Genomic DNA, 23,586 nt, shown 5'->3' on the forward strand with positions numbered 1-23,586 from the left:
CAGATCAAAGCCCAATTCGTGCAATTTCTGAATCATCGACTCGTTGCTGTTTTTGTTCCATCGAAAGCAATCGCGGCACCCACTTGGAAAAAAACCTTTTTCATGCTCAATTTTTCATGAAGGATAGTAAATACACTTAATAGTAAATAATATGATATCTGTGTCATCTCAGTAATCTCACGGAGCTTCACTTTACGATCTTTCATTATAATTTTTGCATTTCACTCACATTTTCCGGTGTAACGGCTTCCACAGGTCTACCCGAGCGTTCCGCGTCATTTGTGTCGGTACTACCACGTTTAAAATCTGCGAACCACCGACCAATCATTGCTTTTGATGGACAAGAGTCCGGATAATATTTTTCAATCCATTGTTTCGCTTGCACGGTGTTTTTACCCATTAAAAAACAATGTTTTATCAAAACACGAAACTCGTTTTTTTCCATTTTTTAAACAAACTACAAAACGACTTTACTCCAATCTCGATAACTCAGCGGTTTGTAGTCGGATCGACTTAAAATTTTGACCCGTTTCAAGCAAAGGTTAGTACTCTAGAAAGACGTGGTTACTGGTTTACTACGAGCACCATCTCTGCTTTAGTCTCGGGACTTATTGATCCATGTGTTAAATGTTCGTGACAACGGAAGAACTAAAAGATATGTTGCACAACACAGAAAAATTGCGCTTTTTCCATAACACAACAGTTACTAGAATAGTAATATAAACTAATTTGATAAATTTCACAATCTGTAGAAAAATACACGACAGCAACTTAACGTGCTACTTGGGACTTGAAACGTCAAGATTTTTATCCCAATCACAAATAGAGTTTTTTTGTAAATGTATTTTAAATTTTTAAAATCGATTGATCCCAGGGCTACACTCAATTCGGATTTTTTTTCTACATTTGTTATTTTTCAATTCTATCCATTTCATTTAAATCAATAAGAAATATGTTCGGCCCTTATCAAATTTTGATCAATTTTGGAAAAGTAAAGTATACAAAGTGACATTTTTGTGACAAAGTCTGCATGCCCAAAAAGATTTACTGACATTAGAGAACGTTTGTTCGAGTTGGCACGAAGTGCGTATAATTAAATACATTCAGTTCATATCACTGCAACAAACAAACGCATTCGTTTTCTGTCGCGGTTGTTTGATCTGAAGCCACTTCCATGTAATTATTTGCACGATTCTAGGATTTTATTTGTTCTCATTCTAATATCATCTAGCGATTTGTGCGACTATTGATCAGAAATCTAGGGGGAAGCGGTACAAACAAAGAATGAACTTGAACAACTTGGGAATGGTGATTTCTTGTTGTTAACATGCTGGGGATATAAAATCTTATTCGAAGCAGAACTTTAAGCAACTTTATTTCACTGTTAACCGACACGACAGAAGCGGAATTTGGTCTTTTCCTTTCTCTGTAAGGTTTCTGGTTTGCCCGCTCCAAACGGAAATAGAAAGATACTGATAACTCGTAATCGAAAAGTTTATCTTTAAGGAATTACATTGTTTCAGTTTTCCTATATTCTCTCGTTAGCAAGTCCTCGGTTATGTTTGCTTGATGAGTAAATAAGAAACTCAGTTAATACACTGCTCAGACAGTTCGGAATGCTATTCGAATACGATACTTACGCTGGTTGGTCTTGCAGAAAATCAAGTTATTGAACAATGAGAAGGAATCCTGTGATTATCTTTACAAAATAAAAGTGAGCCCTCTAAATTTATTGTAATGTAGTTTTTATTTGTTTAAAATTATGGTGCATCAAGTAGCTAAAACATGTATTATACGTATGTGTATTCAGTTCACGAAATTGTGAAAACCATTAGTCTTTGTGCCATTCAGAAATCAATTAAACAAAAAAAAATATTTCGATTTTAATCATGTATAATATTTGCCATTTCTGCAGCATGCAAAACGTTGTCATTAAACTAGGATTGATTATTTCAGATAATACGAATAAGTCTCTAATATTAGCTACATTTCAACTCATCGCTCACTCATCTACCGCGTTACTTTCAAAAACATTTGTCTTACTTCCTCCCGGATGCTCCCATTGTATGGGTCACAGAAATAATACGAATCAATCAATGTAATTAGAATTGACAATACGAACCGAATTGAAAGTAATTAATAAATCCTCTTTCAGGCACTGACTTTCTAGGTCGAACTACGTTCTGTCCTGACCTATAACGTTGTGATAATATCGACCGTATCTTTGAATGGATTGGTCGACGCCAGCACCGGGCCATGCTGGGCAGGTGTCGGCAATCCCGCCATTCCCACTGTTCCGCTCGGTCCAACACCACCAGACAAGGAACCAACGGAGACAGCCGGTATGGTCGTCATCGTAGTTCCCGTTGATGATGACGAACTGGTGTTGTTCGTTGGCTTCATACCAATTTCCATGTTCGACAGAGCAGACGACACGTGCAACAGATTTTCCATCAGAATTTGATAAATTTCACTCAGCTCAATTTCCGACCGGGACGCGATAAATACATCTGTGGGAGAGATTAAGTGAGAATGGAGAATGTTAATCATTTGTGCATAAAGGGTGTGCTTTGTGCTTTTTGTTTCCTCGAATCCAATGATTACAAGCAAGAATAAATGTGGTGTTTGACTGTGACAATTCACGCTGTGCCATAGACCATTGTTGGCTTCTGAGAAACAAATTTGAATATAGCCAACGCTGATTTATACGACATTTGTTATTTTCCAAAAATAGATATGACAACAAAGTGGAATAGGAGACTGGATATACCCTGCGAGAAAATAAACCACGTGCCTGATAACAATAATCTACAGTAGCGCAAGTATATCCGCCACATTCGCACTATGAAGACTAATTTTAGTTAACCAGCCAAGTTTGTGTGACAAATATAATGCACGGTTAAGTCATTTATTACGAAAAAACAGAGTTGTATGCTAGATACTACAGAGCACAATGACATTAAAAATGAAAGATTTCTTAGGTTCACTTAATAAATACAAATGTTTTATTATGGTGGATGCATTTAGCTAAAAACTTTTTCTAGTCAAAATGCGTGGATTGTTTGCGCATGAGAAAATTGACGATTAGATTCTATCATAACAATTTATTCAACCTGTTCTAGAAATTCTTGTATTCCAAAGTTTATAAAGTCATTATATGGGGGAAGGGTGGGGGGTACAAAGCGAGAGAATTGTGGTTTAATGATTATTTTTACGATTTAAATGAGATATATATTGTGTATAACATATTGTGCATTGCATTGTCGTTAGGAACTAATAACCCGCCTAAAGCTATTTTGTATACTAAATGATCGTAACGTTAAGTAATTGTTAAGAACGACCTGAAAAAACAATTTGTTTGTCGAGCTTTGCTTCGCTAATAAATTAAATACAGGGTCCGCCATCTAACTTTTTTTTGAACTAGCGCTTATTTCGACATTGGTAACCTTAACGTCACTTCTGATTTGACAGAAACTTAGTTTTATCCTTCCACTTCCACAACCAAAATGGTTGTGTATACGCTTGAGGAACGCGTGAAAATAGTGCCAACTGGGCTTGCGATCAGCTCGAAGAAGACGCCATTTTTTGCCAAAAAATCATCTTCTCGGATGAGGCACATTTTCATCTCGGCGGGTATGTTAATAAGCAAAATTGTCGCATCTGGGGGACGGAAAACCCGCACGTTATCATGGAGAAGCCGATGCATCCTCAGAGAGTGACGGTTTGGTGCGGATTTTGGTCTGACGGCATCATTGGGCCATTTTTCTTCGAAAATGAGGCAGGAGCCGCCGCCACGGTCAATGGCGAGCGCTACCGCGCCATGATTAGCGATTGGTTCTTCCCGTTACTTGAAGAGGAAGACTTGGATACCATTTGGCTCCAAAAAGACGGCGCTCCGTGCCACACAGCCAACGCTACGATCGATTCTGCGCACAGTCTTCGAAGATCGAATTATCAGTCTAAATTCGGATGTCGTTTGGCCGCCTCGGAGCTGTGATTTGACGCCGTTAGACTATTATCTTTGGGGGCTGTCAAAAATAAGTGGTATGTGGACAAGCCAGAGACAATTCAAACCTTGAAGGATAACATTCGTGCAGCCATAGCTGAAATAAAGCTGCATACAATCGAAAATGTACTAAATATCTAGACCGACCGTATGGCATACTGCAAGGCCAGCCGAGGCAGCCATTTGAATGAAATTATATTCCACAATTAACCGTAAGGATTATACTTTAATGTGAAAAAATAAATTTTGAAATCGGATGAAACGTTTGTGTTTTATTGCATGTTTAAAAAAAAGTTACATGGTAGACGAAAACACATGGTAAAGTTCGAGGGTGTTTCAAAACGAAGTTTCTAATTTTTTCGGTGGCTAGCACTATAAACCAGAAGAGACATCAATAAAACTCCACTTTGCCCCCCTTTCCCTTATGATTTTAAAGTCACATAAAAATCAATTCTAGAATAGAATCCTCAATATACCAATACTTAACAAAGTGAAACGATTTAATATTATACTAATAATGAATTTCGTTATATATATTCATAAAGAAACACATATTGAAGTAAATCGTCATAGGGTTCATTCAGAAGTGACGATTTTTCAACTTTTTTTTGACTTGATTAAATTATGACCATTATAAAATCATTTGCTTAGGCAATACTATGATATTTGTTGTAGGAAAAATTGTATACCTGCTTGTCTTTTTGTCGAAAATAAGGGAACGTACAAACTTATTAATTTTATAAACAAGTCATCGATTCGATATAAGATTGCTCGAATTTTACTTATAATACTATGTGGTTTTCCTGATTCCGATTTTTATCAAACATTAAACCAAAATATTTTACTTGATCAGACCATGTCAATTAAGTTAAATGATTATAATTAAGTTTAATAATAGTAGCTTTGAAATTATGCTGAAAAATAATTAAATGTTTGTTTACCACATTTGATGAAAAAAAAGTATTCATAGCGATCTTTATAACACAATTATGAACTGAATCCAATCCCGCATTGCATTTTATTTTATTGACACCCGGTCCAGTATAGTGAAGTTGAGGCATTATCAATGCCAATCCTTTATGAAAGTGCCGGAGACTCTTGACTCATAACTTTTATTTATTAAAGATTGAAAGAGCGTTTCCAGTGACTCGATATTTCTCTTGTATACAACATCGTCAATCATGTAGAATCATCTACCAAAAACCGGCTGCATCTCAATACATGAACCGTGAGAGATTTTTTCTACATTTCTTCTAAGCGCACTCTAAGTATGTCACGGCCCTTACCAAACTAGATACAGTTTTGAAATGATCGGCGCTGTGTGGAATTGACCAAGAGAGAATCGCAAGTTGACAATTATAGCAGGAAACCGAATCGATGCTTTCACTTGATGAATCGCACACTAGGTTGCAATATTTCAAAACTCTTCTGTGGAGCGTTCACAGACATTTTGATAGACACAAAAGGTTATATGCACATAGTAAGAATAAGCGGCAATAGTAAAATGATTCTACCGCAATTATCAGCTGCCTATATAGAATCGGATCGCAAAATAAGAATGAGCGACCGTTTGTTGCTTCAGAGCGAATCCTCACAGCAGCGTGCTAACCCGTGATGCTCAGACGGGTCATGGAGAAAAATTCGCTCTCGCACTGGTATCCATTCTATGTTAAATCAACCATGTCGGTTTTTTGTTACTGGGATGGTATCAGAGTCCTACATCTGCAACAAATTCTGCGCAGATTAACGAGTTTTGCTCGATGTTGGGTCGATATGTGAAAAATCCTGCCAGGAATTCCTTAGGAGGAAGCATTTCAGAATTGTAGAGGCACATGCTATACTCTGAAACAACGTTCGAATATTGAAGGGTGTGAATGCGAGTGGAAATGCACTGGCTACTATTCCTGTAATGTTGTAGACAGTCAATGTTTTATCTGCGGTGTTCGTCATTCACGTATCAGAATTTTTAACGATTATTTTTTCAATGAACCATATAAGCTACGGTCGAAGAGTCGTTGTGTTAACTAATTCTTATCTGAAGCCTATGCCAAGCCATTTTAGTCAATAGAACGGTGTTGCCTTTTGCAATAGTAGCAGAATGAAATAGAATCCTTCAAATAGGTCAAATATTTCGGCTGGACGTTCTATTTATGATGAACATTGAAACCCTTTTATGTGATTTTAAATCGAGTGGTCAAGATATCAAAAGTCTTTCTGGTCCGGGAATTTAGCAAGACAATAATACTTTCGCTAATAAATATTTTTTTTTTGTAGTTGGTGTCTTCACAAAAATTGTTTGTTATATTGATTTTAATTGATTCTCTTCGGTAAGCATTAACTAAGAGAGACAAAAGATATGAAATGAAAAGACGGATAGGTATTCTAGATTGAATCAGTTATAAATTTAGAACGGAAAAGCTAGACAGGCTCATATAAGCATGATCAGAAGAATGAAATGAATTCTCTTTTACCCTCTGCTTGAGGGGGACGAACACTAAATTCGGGTCCTCAAGTATGGTCGTGTAACAAGTGTAGTTCTTCATCACACTATGCTACTGACACCTGATTCAATCTGGAATACCTATTCCTCTTTTCATTTCATATCTTTTGTCTCTCTCAGTTAAGGCTTGCCGAAAAGAACCAATCGAAATCGATATAGTTAGACATTATGCGGCAATTAAAACCAAATAGCAAAAGCTGTTTGTGCTCAACAGACGCATTTTTTTATGTAAAAGATCATTAGGGTGGTTCATGTTCGGATTGAAATCTGAATTCTAATTTTATTAATTGAATTCAAAGTTTATTGCACTTCACAGCGAAGTTGTAGGAAATTTTATTTTGAGCAACTTTACTGAAGAAGCCATCTTCTTACCTTTTCATTTAATCTAATTAAATAATTTTTTCGGAGTAAAAGAATCAAAAAATCGCCTTTTTTGTTCAAAGTTTTCGGATAATATTCTTTCTGGTCTGTAGAGTCTGAGCATACGAAATGGTATAATCGGATGCCTAATTATTGTGGTACCGGGTACCGTGACCGTGAATACCAACCAAACAATGATACATATCAGAACTCATTGTGTACCGTTTTGCAGTTGTGTACCAAAACATGAGAAAGATTGCACAATGTCCTAGGCGTCTCGGTACGATTCGAAAAAGTTATTCGTTTTTGCCTTTCGCTATAGAAAGGTATTAAGAATTGCTGGAAAAGCCGATTTTTGAACGGAGCCTCGGAGACCCATAGTGTTATAAATCATTCGACTCAGTTCGACGAGATCGGAAAATGTCTGTGTGTGTATGTGTGTGTGTGCACTTTTCAAAGATATTTATACGCGCTCAATTTTCTCAGAGATGGCTGAACCGATTTGAACAAACTTATGCTCGTTCGAAAGCTACTATCGGACCATTGATCAAGTTCGAAGACCAAATGGCTGTGACTTTTGGTTCCGGAGATATAATGGTATAAGTGACGTAACCGACGAAACACGTTGTTTTTTACCGCTCTAATGTATATAAGGGTGCCAATATTTTGGGATAAAGCTATTGTTCAGAAGTTTAAGCATCTCGAGAAAAGTCCTCATGCAAAATTTTTTACGGGGTAATGCCCAGCGGCAAAAGTTTGAAAATTTTCGATCTTGAAAAAGCACCAAAGGAAAATCGAAAATTTTTGTTGGTGCCAAAAATTTTAAAATTGCATGAAACGTCAAGATTTAGTGTTAACTCAAAAAAAAATTTTTTTTTAAAGACCGACTTTCTGAGAGTTTTGATATTTTTACTAAGTCCCAGAAAATCCATATTTTCAAAAAAAAAAAATTTTCGTGTTGACACTAAATCTCGACGTTTCTTGCAATTCTAAGCCTTTTGGCATGAAAAATTCATTTCCAGTATCGAATCGTTTCTCAAAGCTTAATCATTTTCTCAAAAAGGTCAAATTGAATTTCAAAAACAAAAATTCAAATTAAAGGACTTAAGGTCCCACACAAAATTGGTCAATTTTATCCGATTCTGGAATTACAGATGATGAGCTTTTAAAATTCATACCGATTAATTTACGCGTATTAATTTATGGCCATTCGAATCATTCTGGGTTATGCTAGTTCCTGAATACCGGCTCTGGAAGTACCATAAATAATGACGAAAAACTCTAAAGTGGAACTTACTTCGACATCTCATGGAATGTTCAATCGATTGTCATACGTTGAGATTGAAATTCGATACGATTCGCAGTTTCGACATTACAGGGTAATGAGTGATTAAAATCTCAATTTGCTGTTTAATCGTTTTAATTATAATAATGTCAAGAGAACTAAAATACCTAAGGTATCATCTCACTGCTAGGTGGATTAATCACGTTTTTCTAGTTTGAAGCTGGTTGTATGAATGATTGCTTAAGCTGAAAATTTCTGTTGATATCAATGCCATAGCCTACTAGCTCGGAACAACGGTATCAAACTGTATCTTATACCGTTTTTGTTTTTTAACCTATCCGCGGACGACTCTGACTCCGAGTAAAACGAACGTGGTACGCGTCCTTAAAAACAACTCATAAAAAAGAAAAAAAAAACAAACTCGCTTGGATACGTGGTGCGACCAGAGAAAATTATCAGAGCGAAACTACGCGATTGGAGTCCGATCCAGAGCGACCCCAAGTTGCTAAAATAAACACATCAAAAGTTGTTTAGGCGCCTCTGGGGCAGCTCTCGGGCATTCAAATCTCGGTCATTCAAATTCAATCATTTTGGGAATAAATCAATTGAAATGGTTAGGCGAAATATCCATTTTCGGCAGTAGTTTTCTTACCGATTTATTAATTTTAGATTGACGTAAAGCCGCCATGACTAAGTTCAGTTTTTGCAATGACTGAGCGGAAATATATATTGGAGAAGCCAAGTGAAAGAAAAACTAACACTTGGCTTCTCCAATATATATTTCCGCTCAGTCATTGCAAAAACTGAACTTAGTCATGGCGGCTTTACGTCAAACTAAAATTAATAAATCGTTAAAAACAATTGCGGTTTGATTTTCCGTAACAATCTGCTTCTGGTAGGAAAGGGCAGACAATCAATACAATCTTCATAGGGGTCTGTCGCTGACGATGTCCAGCCAGCGACTGGCACCATTAAAGAAGGTGACAAGCGATTATAAATACACTCTCCTACTCAATGCTTGATCGGAGAAATAGGTATAAAGCGAGAGGACTAGTGTTTGATGGACAGAGAAGATGTTTGGATATAAGGTGTCGGTCGGGTGACGGCCAGGATGTAGACCATGTTCGATGTACGTTGCTGCTATGTCTGTGAGTTTTAGTGTGGCTAAAGCAAGATCAGAGTGGCGAAATGTTACCGCGTATGCACGGAATGCATAAGAACGCAGGTTCGAGTCCTGTCTCTGAGCGTATCTTTTTCCAAAAATTCATCTTTTCTGTTAGTTTTTCTTTCACTTGGCTTCTCCAATATATATTTCCGCTCAGTCATTGCAAAAACGAAGTAGTTTTCTTGTTTATCATTTAAAAAAAAAATTGTGTGAGACACTTAAAGGGCACATCAGAAACCATCGTTTGGCTGAAGGTAGTATTTTACTTCGTTTTGGCGTTTAAGAGTTATATGACTTTTCTAAATACTGTTTTCCATTGACTCTCCAAAATAACGAATAACCACTTACATTCATGGAACATCCAACACTTGTTAATCAAAATAAAAGATACGACCGCTTACCGTTTCGATCCTTTGTCAGTCTCTGTGAGTAGATATTCAAGATGATGGATAAATCATCGGTGGATTTGAATTCTGATGTCGAGCTATATGCGCTGGTGCCAAAGTTAGCATCATGTTGCAATCCAGAGCCTCCGCCGCTGATTCCATTGCCGCCAGTTATTCCCGAGAGATTGTAGTTGGAGGACGACAGGTTCGACATCTGTTTGTGCTGCTTGACGTGATTTATGGCTGCCGACCAGCTGAAAGGAAAAAAACAAGAAAACGAGGAAAAATCATGAGATGCATTACTGGGTAGACCAATATGGTAAATGTTGAGGACGGATGTAAAAAAAATACTTTGCATATCATTCTCTCAAATGCAAACACCCGTCAGTACAATAAGGACAATGATTTAACAATATGTTCTGATAATGGTATTTAAAATGCATAACATTACTCTTTAAGTTAGTACACCACATCATTTGACGCCAATTCAGCTCAATTCAACTAAAGAATAACTAGTTTCATTTAAAAGATGTTTGGTATGCATGGATAGCGATTATTGCTAAGTGCTAAGGTTTTATTATTTTTAAAAAATGAAATAGTAGTGAGGGTAAAATTAATTCCATTCGAATGAATTTAAAATATTTGAAAGTTTTCGGAAAACTCCATCATTAAAAATGCAATCACTCTCTCGCTGTCAAGCACATAATTGTAAATCCGGGATATTTACACATTATGAATTCAAACGATACCAACGAGAATAAAGATTATAGCCACAAATGTTTTATCGACTATAATATTTGCTCATTTTAAATATTTGTTTTACCATTTTCTTGTGTAATCGGGATCGTCATTTGTGCTATCAATCATTCGAGTCGTATCAAATAAACACAAATGTACATTGATTATATAACCAATCGCACCGTAAACACGGCAAATGGTGATAATCCTGCGGAGAACCTGTGGGAACGTGGTATGGAATGCAACAGAGCGGATTTTCTTTTCAAACGAAAAACGTAACAAAAAGTTTGAACTCGAAATAATGTAATTGATGTTAACTTACTTTCAACGGACAAAAATTAAAACATCTCCGGGAGACGCAATGAGGGTACCAAATCATAAAATGCAAAAAACCAAATCACATTATGCAAAAGTAACGAATAATGAGCCAACTGCTTGTGTCCTGCGCTTGTGATATTAACGAGTGCATATAATTTACGCAAACATTCTTCTGTATAAATGACTTTAGCTTACTCAAGTCACGTTTTTGAACAGCGGAAATTAACCCATGCAAAAACTTACATCAATTTACATTAGATGACACCAAATATCAACGCTGTAAAAAAAAGCAACCAGAGACTCCCTTCCGCGGTAATTCGTCACGTATTCTAAACTTTTTCATGGGAAAAAGAATAACCGTAGTGAAGATCAAATAACCATCCCCGATGGCAATGAGCATATGTTCACCATGCTTTTGATTTTCCTCTAGAGACTTACTATAAAATATAGAAAAAATCTGAATAAATCAAACCAAAACGTTTTTCTGGCCTGTGATTAACTCCTGATATCCAAAATGATCGGATGAAACTGGATTCTGTTTTTGTCTGTAGATTAAATAAATTAATGATTTTTAAACTGTTGTTCCTGCAAATAAGATTGTTTTCTATAATCTCGATTTGAAATAAAAAACACGGCACACCCTTCATTTTAAAGTCGTGTAGAAATTAAGCAAAACAGAGAATGAAATCAATATAGAAGTAGAAACAAGAAAAAAATGGCTCGCACATCGTTAGAAACCGAACTACTCGCACAGCTAGTCAACTAAGTTGTTGAATGTGACCAACGTAATAAATGTTATCGGATAACTTTTGTCGAGAGCCAGGAAGACAGAGTCGGCGGAAAATCAAAAGAAGGAGGTTGCAAAAATATTGAAACGAGGGACTATTAATTTCAAACGGAACTCTTCGGTCAAGATGTCGCAAACATCCCAGCAATGTCATCAACAATCGAACATCTAGAAAAACATAAGCCAGATTGTCGGCTAACGTGCAGGTGGTAACAGCCAATCGTGAGCGATAAGCAAAACCAGTCGACCGCCACTCAATATCGGCAACTGTACACGAAGATTCTGCCGAAGATTGATTGTGTAGTAAAGGATGATGAAACGTTCGTCAAGATTGTCAAGATTTTATACAGCTTCCTGGAAAACGATTTTACACTGCAACTGGTAGAGGTAGCAGAGATTTTCAAATGAATTAGATTGTCGAGTTTCGTCATTAAATATCACGTTTAGTAGGCTATCATTTATTTGTAGTATCATCTGCACGATCCTGTTACTATGATTTAGTCAGTCAAGGAAAAATGAAGTAGTGACGCCGTCCAAGCACACATTTTCGAAACCTATATAACCCGTATAGATAAATTCCGAGGGGTCAAGAAACTTATTTCTTCACTATTCGTTCTCTACTTACAGATAACCAAATACAGTCATCGCCCACATGTCCCATTTTCTGTAGAAATAGAAAAATAATATCCAACGATAACTGAATTGAAGTAGTCCTTTCTCTTGGCAGTTGGTACTCGAAGGTACAGGATTGATACTCCGTGTACAGAAACAAGAGCACTATCTACAGGGTCCGCCATCTAACTTTTTTTTTTAAACTATTTCGACATTGGTAACCTTAATGTCACTTCTGATATGACAGAAACTTAGTTTTATCCTTCCGCTGAACGAAAATGGTTGTGTATACGCTTGAGGAACGCGTGAAAATAGTGCCAAGTGGGCTTGCGATCGGCTTTTTGCCGATTTTTGCCAAAAAATCATCTTCTCGGATGAGGCACATTTTCATCTCAGTGGGTATGTTAATAAGCAAAATTGTCGCATCTGGGGGACGGAAAACCGGTAAGTTGTCATGGAGAAGCCGAGGCATCCTCAGAGAGTGACTGTTTGGTGCGGATTTTGGTCTGGTGGCATCATTGGGCCATTTTTCTTCGAAAATGAGGCAGGAGCCGCCGCCACGGTCAATGGCGAGCGCTTCCGCGCCATGATTAATGGCGAGCGCTTCCGCGCCCGTTACTTGAAGAGGAAGACTTGGACACTATTTGGTTCCAACAAGACGGCGCTCCGTGGCACACAGCTAACGCTACGATCGATCTTCTGCGCACAGTCTTCGACGATTGAATTATCAGTCGAAATTCAGATGTCGTTCGGCCGCCTCGGTGCTGTGATTTGACGCCGTTAGACTATTATCTTTGGTGGGCTGTCAAAGATAAGTGTTATGTTATTCAATTCGAGCCTTGAAGGACAACATTCGTGCAGCCATAGCTGAAATAAAGCTGCATACAATCGAAAATGTACTAAAAAACTGGACCGACCGTATGGCATACTGCGAGGCCAGCCGAGGCAGCCATTTGAATAAAATTATATTCCACAATTAACCGTAAGGATTGTACTTTAATATGAAAAAATAAATTTTGAAATCGAATGAACCGTTTGTGTTTTATTGCATGTTTAAAAAAAAGTTACACGGCGGACCCTGTAATTCCTTAATTTAAAGTTTGCCATTATGGTGCCAAAACGAATGGCTGGGGAATTGGTGAAGATCGATTTTAACAAAGCGGTGGATGCAAAAAGATTAGACACCTTAAAAAAACTCTTTCAAAAATTTTGAGCTAAAATGGACATGTTTGCAGCCTGCACGGGTGAAAATCTTTAGCCGATACCATGGTTTTCTAAAAATCATGAAATCATGAACCATGTCTTCTCATGAAATTTCATGAGCAAAATAATGGATATCATAAAAATTTTAATGAATGATGTGTTATTGTTCATGATATCAATCGTTTTGATAATGAAATCATGACTAATTATTCATGATAGACATGATTCATGATTTCATGATTTTTAATCATGGTTCCGGTGATAGATTTTTATTCATGTGATATCATAGAAACGCAGTAACGTCGGGTATGATGCAAAATTTCAAACCGTTCACATCAACTATCATCTTATCCTTTGAACCAATGTATAGAACAGAGATCGCCGATCACACTTTAACTAACGGTTTTAGTATAAAATATGGGAAGAATAGCTGAGAAGATCATGTTCACGGTCATATACAAAAGAGAAATTAAAGAACGAAAAATGACTGAATTTTACAATAATGATTTGAAAATGTGTCAAACATACCCAGTATTTCAAGCAGGCGTGTAAACGTACATTTAGCACATAAAAAATATGTCGGAATTGTTTAAACATGTGTTAGGTCAACTGTAAAAATAAGTCGTAAGACGTAAATTTACACGATTTTTTCTAGATGTGCGTGAAATAGTGGTACTCTACACACTTAAAAAATGTTACATCTTTATAGATGCACATAAAAGGAGCGTCGCGATTCACTTACATTCACAATACAAAGCATTTAAAGATAAGTCATATCATTAACTTCACAGTTGTTTTAGCTGAAACTCACATCGATACAGACGCAAAATTTATGTTTACATGTTAGTAGATGTAATTTTGTGTCATCGCCGAGAAAATTACGGCATACTTGAATTTACGTCAAGCGTAAATTTCATTTTTTCTAAGAGTGTAGTTAAAAGGTCTTGTAAGTTGATGACCACACAAACTCACATCGGATATACCGGTGCCGAAAGTACCGTAAATAGTGGTCAAAATTTGTTAAATCAAACTCACATCATCTTTTAAAAAATATCTGAACCGATTTTCACAAATCTCGACTTTAACGAAAAGTCTTATGACTTTCTGGAAGCCGGATACGCCAGTTCCGCCATCTACAACAACTTGGCACTATTAGGTTGCTGTCAGAGTGAAAGCGTGAAAAGGGGTTTCCCAATTCATGTTCCGAATGCACCGAAAATTGTGAAGAAAAACTCCAAATGTTGAACACACTTCGATTTCTCAGCGATGCTTGATTTGAATTGAAGCTCAAAGTGTCACAAAAACTACTGTGAAATTTCATACGGGTCTGACTTCCAGTTCAGCAATCACAGGGCAATGAGTGACAAAGCTTTTAAACTGCCATATAAAATGACGATACAGAACCAGTACGCAGCGGTACGAGCTTGCACGAAAGAAGAAGAAATCACAATTCGCCTTTAGATACAATGCACATAGCAGGCTTTGTTCAGTTTCGTACACGCTACACAGATAAAAATATTTTGTGAATTTACATTTATATTCATGCACATATTTGGAGCAGGCAATTGAATGGTAATTTACATTACAAAACGAAGCGGTTTGTAAATATACAGTCTTGTTCAATAAAAACGTGTTTAATCCACCTAGCAGTGAGATGATACCTATTTTTATCAATCCGCATGTGTTTTTTGCATGAATATTCTTCGGTGTTTAAGTTTTCATGATATTATTTTAATGACCGTCGTTTTAAGCGACAATTTGTGATTTTAATCACTCATTACTCTGTAATGTCGAAACTGCAAATCGGATCGAATTTGAATCTAGAAGTGTGATAATCGGTTAAACATGCCATGATATGTAAGTTCCACTCTAGAGTTTACGGTAATTTAAGGTACTTCCAGAGCCGGTATTCAGGAACCAGCATAACCCAAACCGATTCGTATGGCCATATGGCGAATAAATTACAACAGTTTTGAGTCCAACTTTGAAGCTTTTCGGGATTGTCATCTTCTATATCGGTTTGAATTTTAAAAATTCATCATCATGTAATTCGAGAACCGGAAGTCATAATTGGATAAAATTAATTAATTTTTGTATATAAGTTTGTTTTAATTTGAATTTTTGTTTCTGAAATTTGATTAGGCTTTTTATACTGGAACCGGAATTCTAAAAGCGGTATGGCCGAAGTCAGATAAATTCACCTGAGTAGCTGTACAGTTAACATTTGTTCCAAAATATTTGCAAATCAGTTAAGACATCTTTGAGAGATCATAGCACGAATTAAATTTTTAGGTGCATTTTGATCGACAACTGAATACCACTAAAACTGAAAAAAGTTAATTTTTTATCGACTATCCAAATCTGCTAACCTGATAAACCTGATTAATTTATGTGGAGTAGACATCCCCGAAACCGGAAGTTGGATCTGACTGAAAAGCAAGATGTTTTAGAGAACCTTGAACCATTTGAATCTTAGATGATTCTTAGATTTCATTTGAATCTTAGATCGGTTTAGCCATCTACGAGAAAAATGAGTTACACAATTTTGATTTCGTTTCACATATCATCCTGTAGTTCCAGAACCAGAGGTCGGAACCAAACATAATGCAGGAACTTTGTTTGGGAGCATACGATTTTTCGTATGAATCTGAATTTGTAGAAAAGAAATTTTCCGTGAAAATTAAGTGAAATTATTTGTCACACACGCATTTGCTGATCTCGACGAACTGATTCGAATGGTATATGGATGTTATGTTGTTCCAGCATTTATTGCTGTAAGTAGTTTAAAACAAAATAATTAAAAAAAATTCTGCCATCATCTGGTTTATATATGTCATATTCGAACGACTATGTTGCCAAAAACGAGCCGTGCCAAAATCGTTCCGAGGCTGAATGTCATGAAAAAGGATGCTGTACACAATCCTTTTGGTACTTAGAAACAATTGTATGTAACAGTATAAAAAATCGTGTTTTCCGTTGCTCCCAAGCATTTCTTTGTCATACAGCGCTCAAAACTTGTACTGCTGGAATAGGGGGAAAAGTCGTTTACACAAAAATTTCGATATCTCCGTTAAAAATGGACGGATTTCAACAATCTATGGCTTGTTGGATAGGTATTACCGTGCGGAATCTAAGTCTGAAAACATATTCTGTTTTCAAGGTCAATTGTGACAGATACTGTCAAAAAACTGAAAATTTTGACATAAAACTTTGTATAACTCAAAAAGTTAACATCCGATCTCAAAACCATTCAATAGCGTTTTGGGTGACGGGGAGACCTTTCATTTGCGACTAGTTTGATCAAAATCGGTTCAGCCATCTCTGAGATCTCGACCTCTTAGTTGGCAACACACATACAGACACACACACATACACACACACACACACACACACACACACACACACACACACACACACACACACACACACACAGACATTTTCTCAGTTCGTCGAGCTGAATCGATTGGTATATGTCATTCGGCCCTCCGGGCCTCGGAAAATTTTTCTAAAGTTTGAGCGAATTCTATACCTATTTTTTATATATATAAAAATAGGTAAAAACTAAATGAATTTTAGTGTAATTTCACATCAATTAATTTATTAATTTTTAATCAAATTTTCGTTTCAACTGATGTCTATTTCATAGTACTATCGATTTACATGTCGTGTTTCATCTTTTCTTTCTGTGTACAAAGGAAACGAAAACCAACACCTAAGCTGATTACTTATTCACATTCTTCTGATAGTGTGTGACCGATTTTCACAAACTTAGATTTAAACTAAAGGTCTTATGATCCATACAAAGCTTTAGAATTTCATCCGAATACAACTTTCGGTTCCAGAATAACGGAATGAAGAGTAGTAAACAATGTATAGCGCCACTTCAAGCGACGAAGCCAAAAACGTGGAAAATTCTAAGCTGGACTCGAAACTATTCCAAACGTTAGACATTGTAAGTATACGGCCTATCAAACTAATGCCGGCTGCCCTGGTTCCTGATTTCCGATTCCGGAAGCATCGAAAATAGTTTTTAAATACTCCAAAATGAAACTCAGACATGGTTTAACCGATTTCCATGAACTTAGGTTTCAATAGAAGGTGTTATAATCCCAAATAAAATTCCTGATTGTCATCTGGATCCGACTTCCGGTTCCGGACCTACTGGGTTAAACATTAAAAATAGTATACCGCTAATTTGTAGGTCATATTTGTGGCTGGTAAAACGAGGTCGTTAAATGGTGAGATAACTAAATCATCACAAGTTCCTATCTCATGCCTCACCGTGTGTCTATGATGACATTTGGTCAATAGAACGGCGTCGGCTGAGTGCTATCGCCTTCTGCGTTAGCAGCAGAATGAGAGGGTGCGAAATGACTTATAAGTAAAAGCCCATCCTAAAGTACAATGTTTATCATAGTGTATTATAACATATAATTATGTTGTTTATTACATCATGTATTATTATTATTTTTATATTTTAATTATTATTATTATTATTATCATTAGAAGAGCATAACTTATGGCATTTTTCATTGAAAAACACTGGTGGCGTGGATTGCTCTGGTTTTGCACTTTCGAGCAGAAATCGCAATGAAACACCGTCAGAATGTTGCATTTCTGCTCGAAAGTGCAAAACCAGAGCAATCCACGCCACCAGTGTTTTTCAATGAAAAACGGCATTACACTGCGACATTAATCATAGCATATTATTTCATATATTATAGTCTTACATTATTTAATGTTATTATATAATATGTTGTATGGTATTATACTGCATTGCATTATATGAGTAGTACTATGTACCACCGCGCAATATATATATATGATTTCCTTATAAGTCATCACTTTTAAAGTAATCTTCTAACTAAATATCAAGGTCGTCACAAGGTTAGCTTGGTTTTCACAGGTTCCTGTCTCATGTCTACATGTGTGTCTGTGGTGACAATTGGTCGATGGTATGCGTTGATGGCAGAATGAGAGGATGCGAAATGGCATATAAATTCAAGCCCATCATATGTACATAGTAAAATTCATCATATCATATCGCAACCTATATTTTTTTCATTCTATTATTTATTATACATTTCATTGTTTTATATTATATTGTTTTTTTTTATTATGTCATCAATAATAATAGTATATATTATGTTTATAGATGTGAATATTATTATTACTAAGGAGTGTATCGAAAAGTAGTTAGCAACATTGATTATTGAATAAAACAGCGAAAAAAAACATATTTTGACATCAGTTTTCGATATATTGTAGAAAAATTACATTTTTATGCATTTTACTGATTATATTGAAGAAAATTTTAGTTTCTGTGAAACGCTTGCACTTTGGACTTGACATTCTTCATTAAATTCTGCACAGTTACTTTTGTGACTTTCCTGGCGGCAGCTGTCCAGTTTTTTTAACTCCTGCATGTTTTGGGACACTGTACCTTCCTTCCGAAAGTGCCGCTTGACAATTGCCCAATACCTTTCAATTGGCCGAAGATCCGGGCAGTTCGGTGGGTTAATGTCCTTTTCCACGAATTGTACATTATTTTTTGACAACCACTGTAGAACGGAGTTGGCGTAGTGGGCTGAAGCCAAATCCCGCAAGAAGAGAGAAGAAGCCTTATGCTTTCTGTACAGTGGCAGCATTCTCTTCTTCAAACATTCTTCCTCGTACACCTTGGCGTTAATTGTACCCTTCGTGAAGAAAATCGACGACCGCAAACCACAGGTACAAATTACTTGCCAGACCAACACCTTCTGCCCAAACTTTTCCATCGTCACCGTGGTGTCAGCATCGTCCAGGTCCTGGTGCACCGATTTCGTATAATATTGCGGTCCGGGCAGCGCTCGAGAGTCTTCCTTGGCGTAGGTTTCGTCGTCGATCAGGATGCATCCATCTTTATTCTGTAGAATCCGGTTATACAATTTTCGCGCTCTTGTTTTGGCCTGAACTTGCTGTACCAGGGACTTTTTCGGCACCTTCTGTTTCTTGTACGTTTTCAGGGAGTTCCGAACTTTGATCCGTTCGCCAAATCCCGCGTCGACGCCGATGGGTTTTTCCTCATGTACTCAACCACTTTTAAGTCCCGGCCGGGCTGGCTGGGACCCGTTTCCCTACCGGATCGGGATAAATCCTTCATGGAAAGGGTCTTACCGAACTTCTCGATAATATTTTTGACACTGGTGTGGTGCACTTTCACCCGTTTTGAAATTTCGTTGTTCGTAACACCACTTTCTGAGCACCAAGTGTGCAGAATTTTCTTTCGCGTTTCCGGATCAATTCGACTCATCATTGAAACGATAAACCGTATCGAAACCAATCGATTGCGCAGCTGTTATTGACATGTAAACAAACATGTCACCGCAAAACACGCTGCAAAAAATTAAGCCATTTTAGAGTAATAACTGTTTGAATGTTGCTAACTACCTATCGATACACTCCTTATTAGAAGAGAAATCAGAGCATAGGACGAATTTATGACTGGACGAGGGATTGTGGATAACCAGCCCAAGTCACTTGAAGGAAACTTGTTTCCTTCTGAAGGTTTGACATGAGTCTGACGCGACCTTTTCAAACAAACCATCAGGCGGGTTCAAGCATGTATAGCGATATGTTTCATCCATGCACTGGATATTATGGTTGGGAGAGCATTTTTTATTCCCGCGGAATACGAGTAAGTGACTGTACTTACATATCCACCCAACCCTTTTTGTTCGCTTTTCGGTAACAGCTATAGTAAGAAGGTGAATGGATGAGTCATATCGGGGCTACTGTAAGTCTACCCGCATCCACTGGTAAGTCCTTGAACTGATGGTGGCTTCACTTCACATCATATATTTGTTGCTGGTGATTCGAATCAGCTTCGGCTATTCTGGTCCTCGAAATTAGATTTCGGAAATATTATAAAAAGTGGCCAAAAAACTGCAAAAAGGATCTATCTTACTTTTCCTCTAGGTCATATCGATTTTCACATTTTTTTATATTCAAACGAAAAGGCTGACGGTCTCATAGAGAATCCCTGAATTCATTGTGGATAATAATTCAAATTACGGAACTATAGGGTGTTTTGATTCGTAGATTTTGCTAGGTTATGTTCGAACAAACTTTCCTGCTCCTATTCAATGAACAGTTGTTTTTAGAACTTCATAGAAGTATTTATGATGGTATGAGTAATATGAAAAAGGCATCATTGCACCACTAAGTGGGTTAAAACGGGGTTTTCAGAATAAACATAACCATTCATGCGAAAAAATCTCAAATGCTTCGTTCACGAACTAGGAGTAGAGCATAAAAATTTGGTATTAATTATTTCATTACTTTTTTAGATGTCGTGCTAACCGCAAATCATTACTAACAAGAAACATTTTGTGGCAGACGCCGTACAATCAATACAGGAGCCGTATAATTAAAGAAATCGAAGAGAGTTCCGTTTTAGAGCTTTTGATTACTATTCCCGGTAATTCCGGAGTCGAAAACTAAGAACCGAAATAACTGAAGTGAGCTTGAAGTTTTGAAAGTTTAAGTCTTATTTAATGGTCACTTATGAAAACACACTCATGAAATTGAAATTTGTGCACTGTCGAACCCGGATGCAATTCAGAATTTGTCTACGAGGTGCACAGATATTTCATTTGATTCTTTGAATGAACCGGTGCTGTTTTTGCGAGCAAAGCATATGTTTTCATATTTGTTGTCATATCATCCTATAATTTTACATGCGACCAATGGAAATTTGAATCTCATCTTGTGAAAATCGAGAGCACAACGCTATCTTGTCTTGTATCATTTCTCTATTTGTATATGTTAATGTGCCTTTAAAATACTTATACAAATCAGAGAATTTCATCATTCATTGATCCAACCTCAAACAGCAACAGCAAGTGATTAAACTTTCGCCCCTCTTAATGTGCCAGTTGTCCCTAGAGTGGATTAAAACAACAGACTGCCCGATAAATTGACAGAACACTAATCCACGATAAATATCATTGAAAACGATAAAATATTCATGAAGGGTTTAAAATTTTATTAGCATCAGCCGTTGCCCTACATTAATGACGGTAATAATCTTTCTACTCAACACAAACCTGATCAGAATAGCGAAAAGTGCCTGTGAATTGCCTGCGGATAAAAAAGTGAATGAAAAGCTGTTCTACTCACTCCTTTTCGTTCGTCCGAAAAAAGTGATGGAGGATTTGAAATAAGCGATCCAAATTATGGCCAGTATCCAGGTTCAGCAAAAAAAATATTAAACGTTTTACGCCTGAAAATGGCGGGATGGGCGGATCGAAGTGGGCACGCTAGGTAATTTAATTGCTGGAAGCTATAATCCCGTTATCCGAGATTGTAAATACGAACGGTGCTGTTATTCGGTAATGTGTTTCGGTATACATTTACTTGCTATTATTAGGACTATCTACTGACCATGAATCTAACTTTACGGAGATAAATTGAATGATTGTTTGGTAGAAAGAAAGCACACTTACCGTTGATTATCAATCAATTCGATGAGACTGTTCTCGAACTCGCAGTTGTTCATTGGCAGCCCAGGAGAGGGTGTGGGAGTGTTTTCTCCCTCCGTGGAGGTGGACGTGTCCAGAGATTCCATCTCAGCATCATCAATACAACGTAGCAGCGCACCGCGAACCGACACATACAAATTTGAGAGGTCTTGCATTTTTTCGTTCTGTCGCAAGTTTTGAACAACACTTATCGCGATTTTGTGGTCCGATTCAATCAACAGCAGCAACTGGAACATAAGTTTGTATAAGCCCCGGCCGAGATCAATCAACAATTCCGTTGTGGCCGGATCGGTGGACATGGAACTAATGAGATTCGACCCGGTGCCTTCGTTCGCCGAGTCAATGTCAGATGAAAACAGAGCCAACTTACAAGACGTCTTAACGGTGTCCAAACTATCGAGAACGGTGTCTTTTCTATCGAAAAATGTTTCTAAATGCTCTTGAACTTCCAAAACGCCATATCGTAAATTTTCGAACAACCTTGGTGTTGTTGCCAAAGTTTGGTGGTACCATATTTTTGGTGGTTCTCCTCTAGAGGACAACAGATCGGATAACACTGATATACGATGACCTAATTGAACTCCAGTACCGGTAAAGTAACGCATGCACTCTTTTGAAATTGAGATTGATCTATGGGAGAGTTCTTTGATCAATTTGAACAACTGGCCCAATAGATCCGGAGCATGACCGGATGGTTGATTTATTAACAAACCAACAAGATTTCTTCTCCAAACTTCCTCACTCTCATCCCGAATCGGAGCTCGGAATGACAATAAACCGGGTAAATGGGGTGAGGCATTACAAGGTGTTATGTCACCGAGATCCCCGGCACTAGAACCACTAGTGTCACTACGAGACACAGAATCCCTCCTATGTCTTCGCTCCCGTAAACTCAAACTTGTCGGTGGTCCACCGAGATAGGTCTTGGAAAAGATCGGACGCTGCTCCTCGTCCAAAGGAGACTCGGATTCCACTTCTTCGTCACTGGAGTCATCCGCGTTCGGTCTCTTACGCCGGTTCAATACGGGAGTCTTCTCACTTAAGCTTTCGTCGATATTGGAGTGCGCCTTGGTGCCAGATAATGGTTCACTGTCACCTTCCGAAAGCGGCCTTCGCCGGACTCCCCAGTTAAAGTTATCGGTCGATTCACCCTCGATGCTTTCGCTTTCATACTCCAGGAAATCGAAATCTTTGAAAACACCAAAGTCTGGTGGGCCGTCGTCTCGTTTGGATCCACCACTAAGGTCCTGTTGAGCTCCGGAGGTTTCATCCGTGCTGGAGGCAGCCGACGACTGTCTTTCGAGAAGATCCGATGATTGACTGAAGATAACCTGCAGGAGTAGAAAATAAATACAGTTTAAGTTGTGCAAATAAGTTAAGCGCTGGTTTATGCGAGACGAAAGCAGAATAAATCCAGTGCTCAAAAGTGCTATTGGTTTTTTTGCTACTTTTTATAACTGTTTTTTACGTTATGATGTGCTGTGCGCCATAATTATAAATGCTATACTTTCGTCGTTTCAATAAGCATATAAAAAAAGTCTACCTCGCTCAATAGTTTAGAACTGTCACGAACGGTCACGAGTTTTCCTATTTTGCATACCTCTCCTTCCATTGATAATTCATACAAACATTTATCACACAAAGCTAACGATGGGTTATACTTTATTTATAATGGAGAAAGAAACGAGGCTGAGCTATGAAAAA

The 23,586-nt window shown here is 37.4% G+C and overlaps 1 protein-coding gene across 7 annotated transcripts in view; it reads right to left on the reverse strand.

Moving 5' to 3' along the window:
• Positions 1-1,728: 1,728 nt before the first annotated feature.
• LOC131434739 (protein furry) overlaps positions 1,729-23,586 on the reverse strand; it is a 433,830-nt gene continuing 411,972 nt past the window's right edge. For all 7 annotated transcript variants that reach the window (XM_058601810.1, XM_058601816.1, XM_058601814.1 and 4 more), the window contains 3 exons: positions 21,847-23,213; positions 9,718-9,956; positions 1,729-2,510 (listed from right to left, as the gene is read on the reverse strand). In XM_058601810.1, the coding sequence (XP_058457793.1) occupies positions 2,194-2,510; positions 9,718-9,956; positions 21,847-23,213 (1,923 nt within the window). In that variant the 3' untranslated portion in view covers positions 1,729-2,193. The remainder of the gene's footprint in view (positions 2,511-9,717; positions 9,957-21,846; positions 23,214-23,586) is intronic.

This window comes from Malaya genurostris, chromosome 3 (genome assembly GCF_030247185.1).
Source record: "Malaya genurostris strain Urasoe2022 chromosome 3, Malgen_1.1, whole genome shotgun sequence".
NCBI classification, from domain to species: domain Eukaryota; kingdom Metazoa; phylum Arthropoda; class Insecta; order Diptera; family Culicidae; genus Malaya; species Malaya genurostris.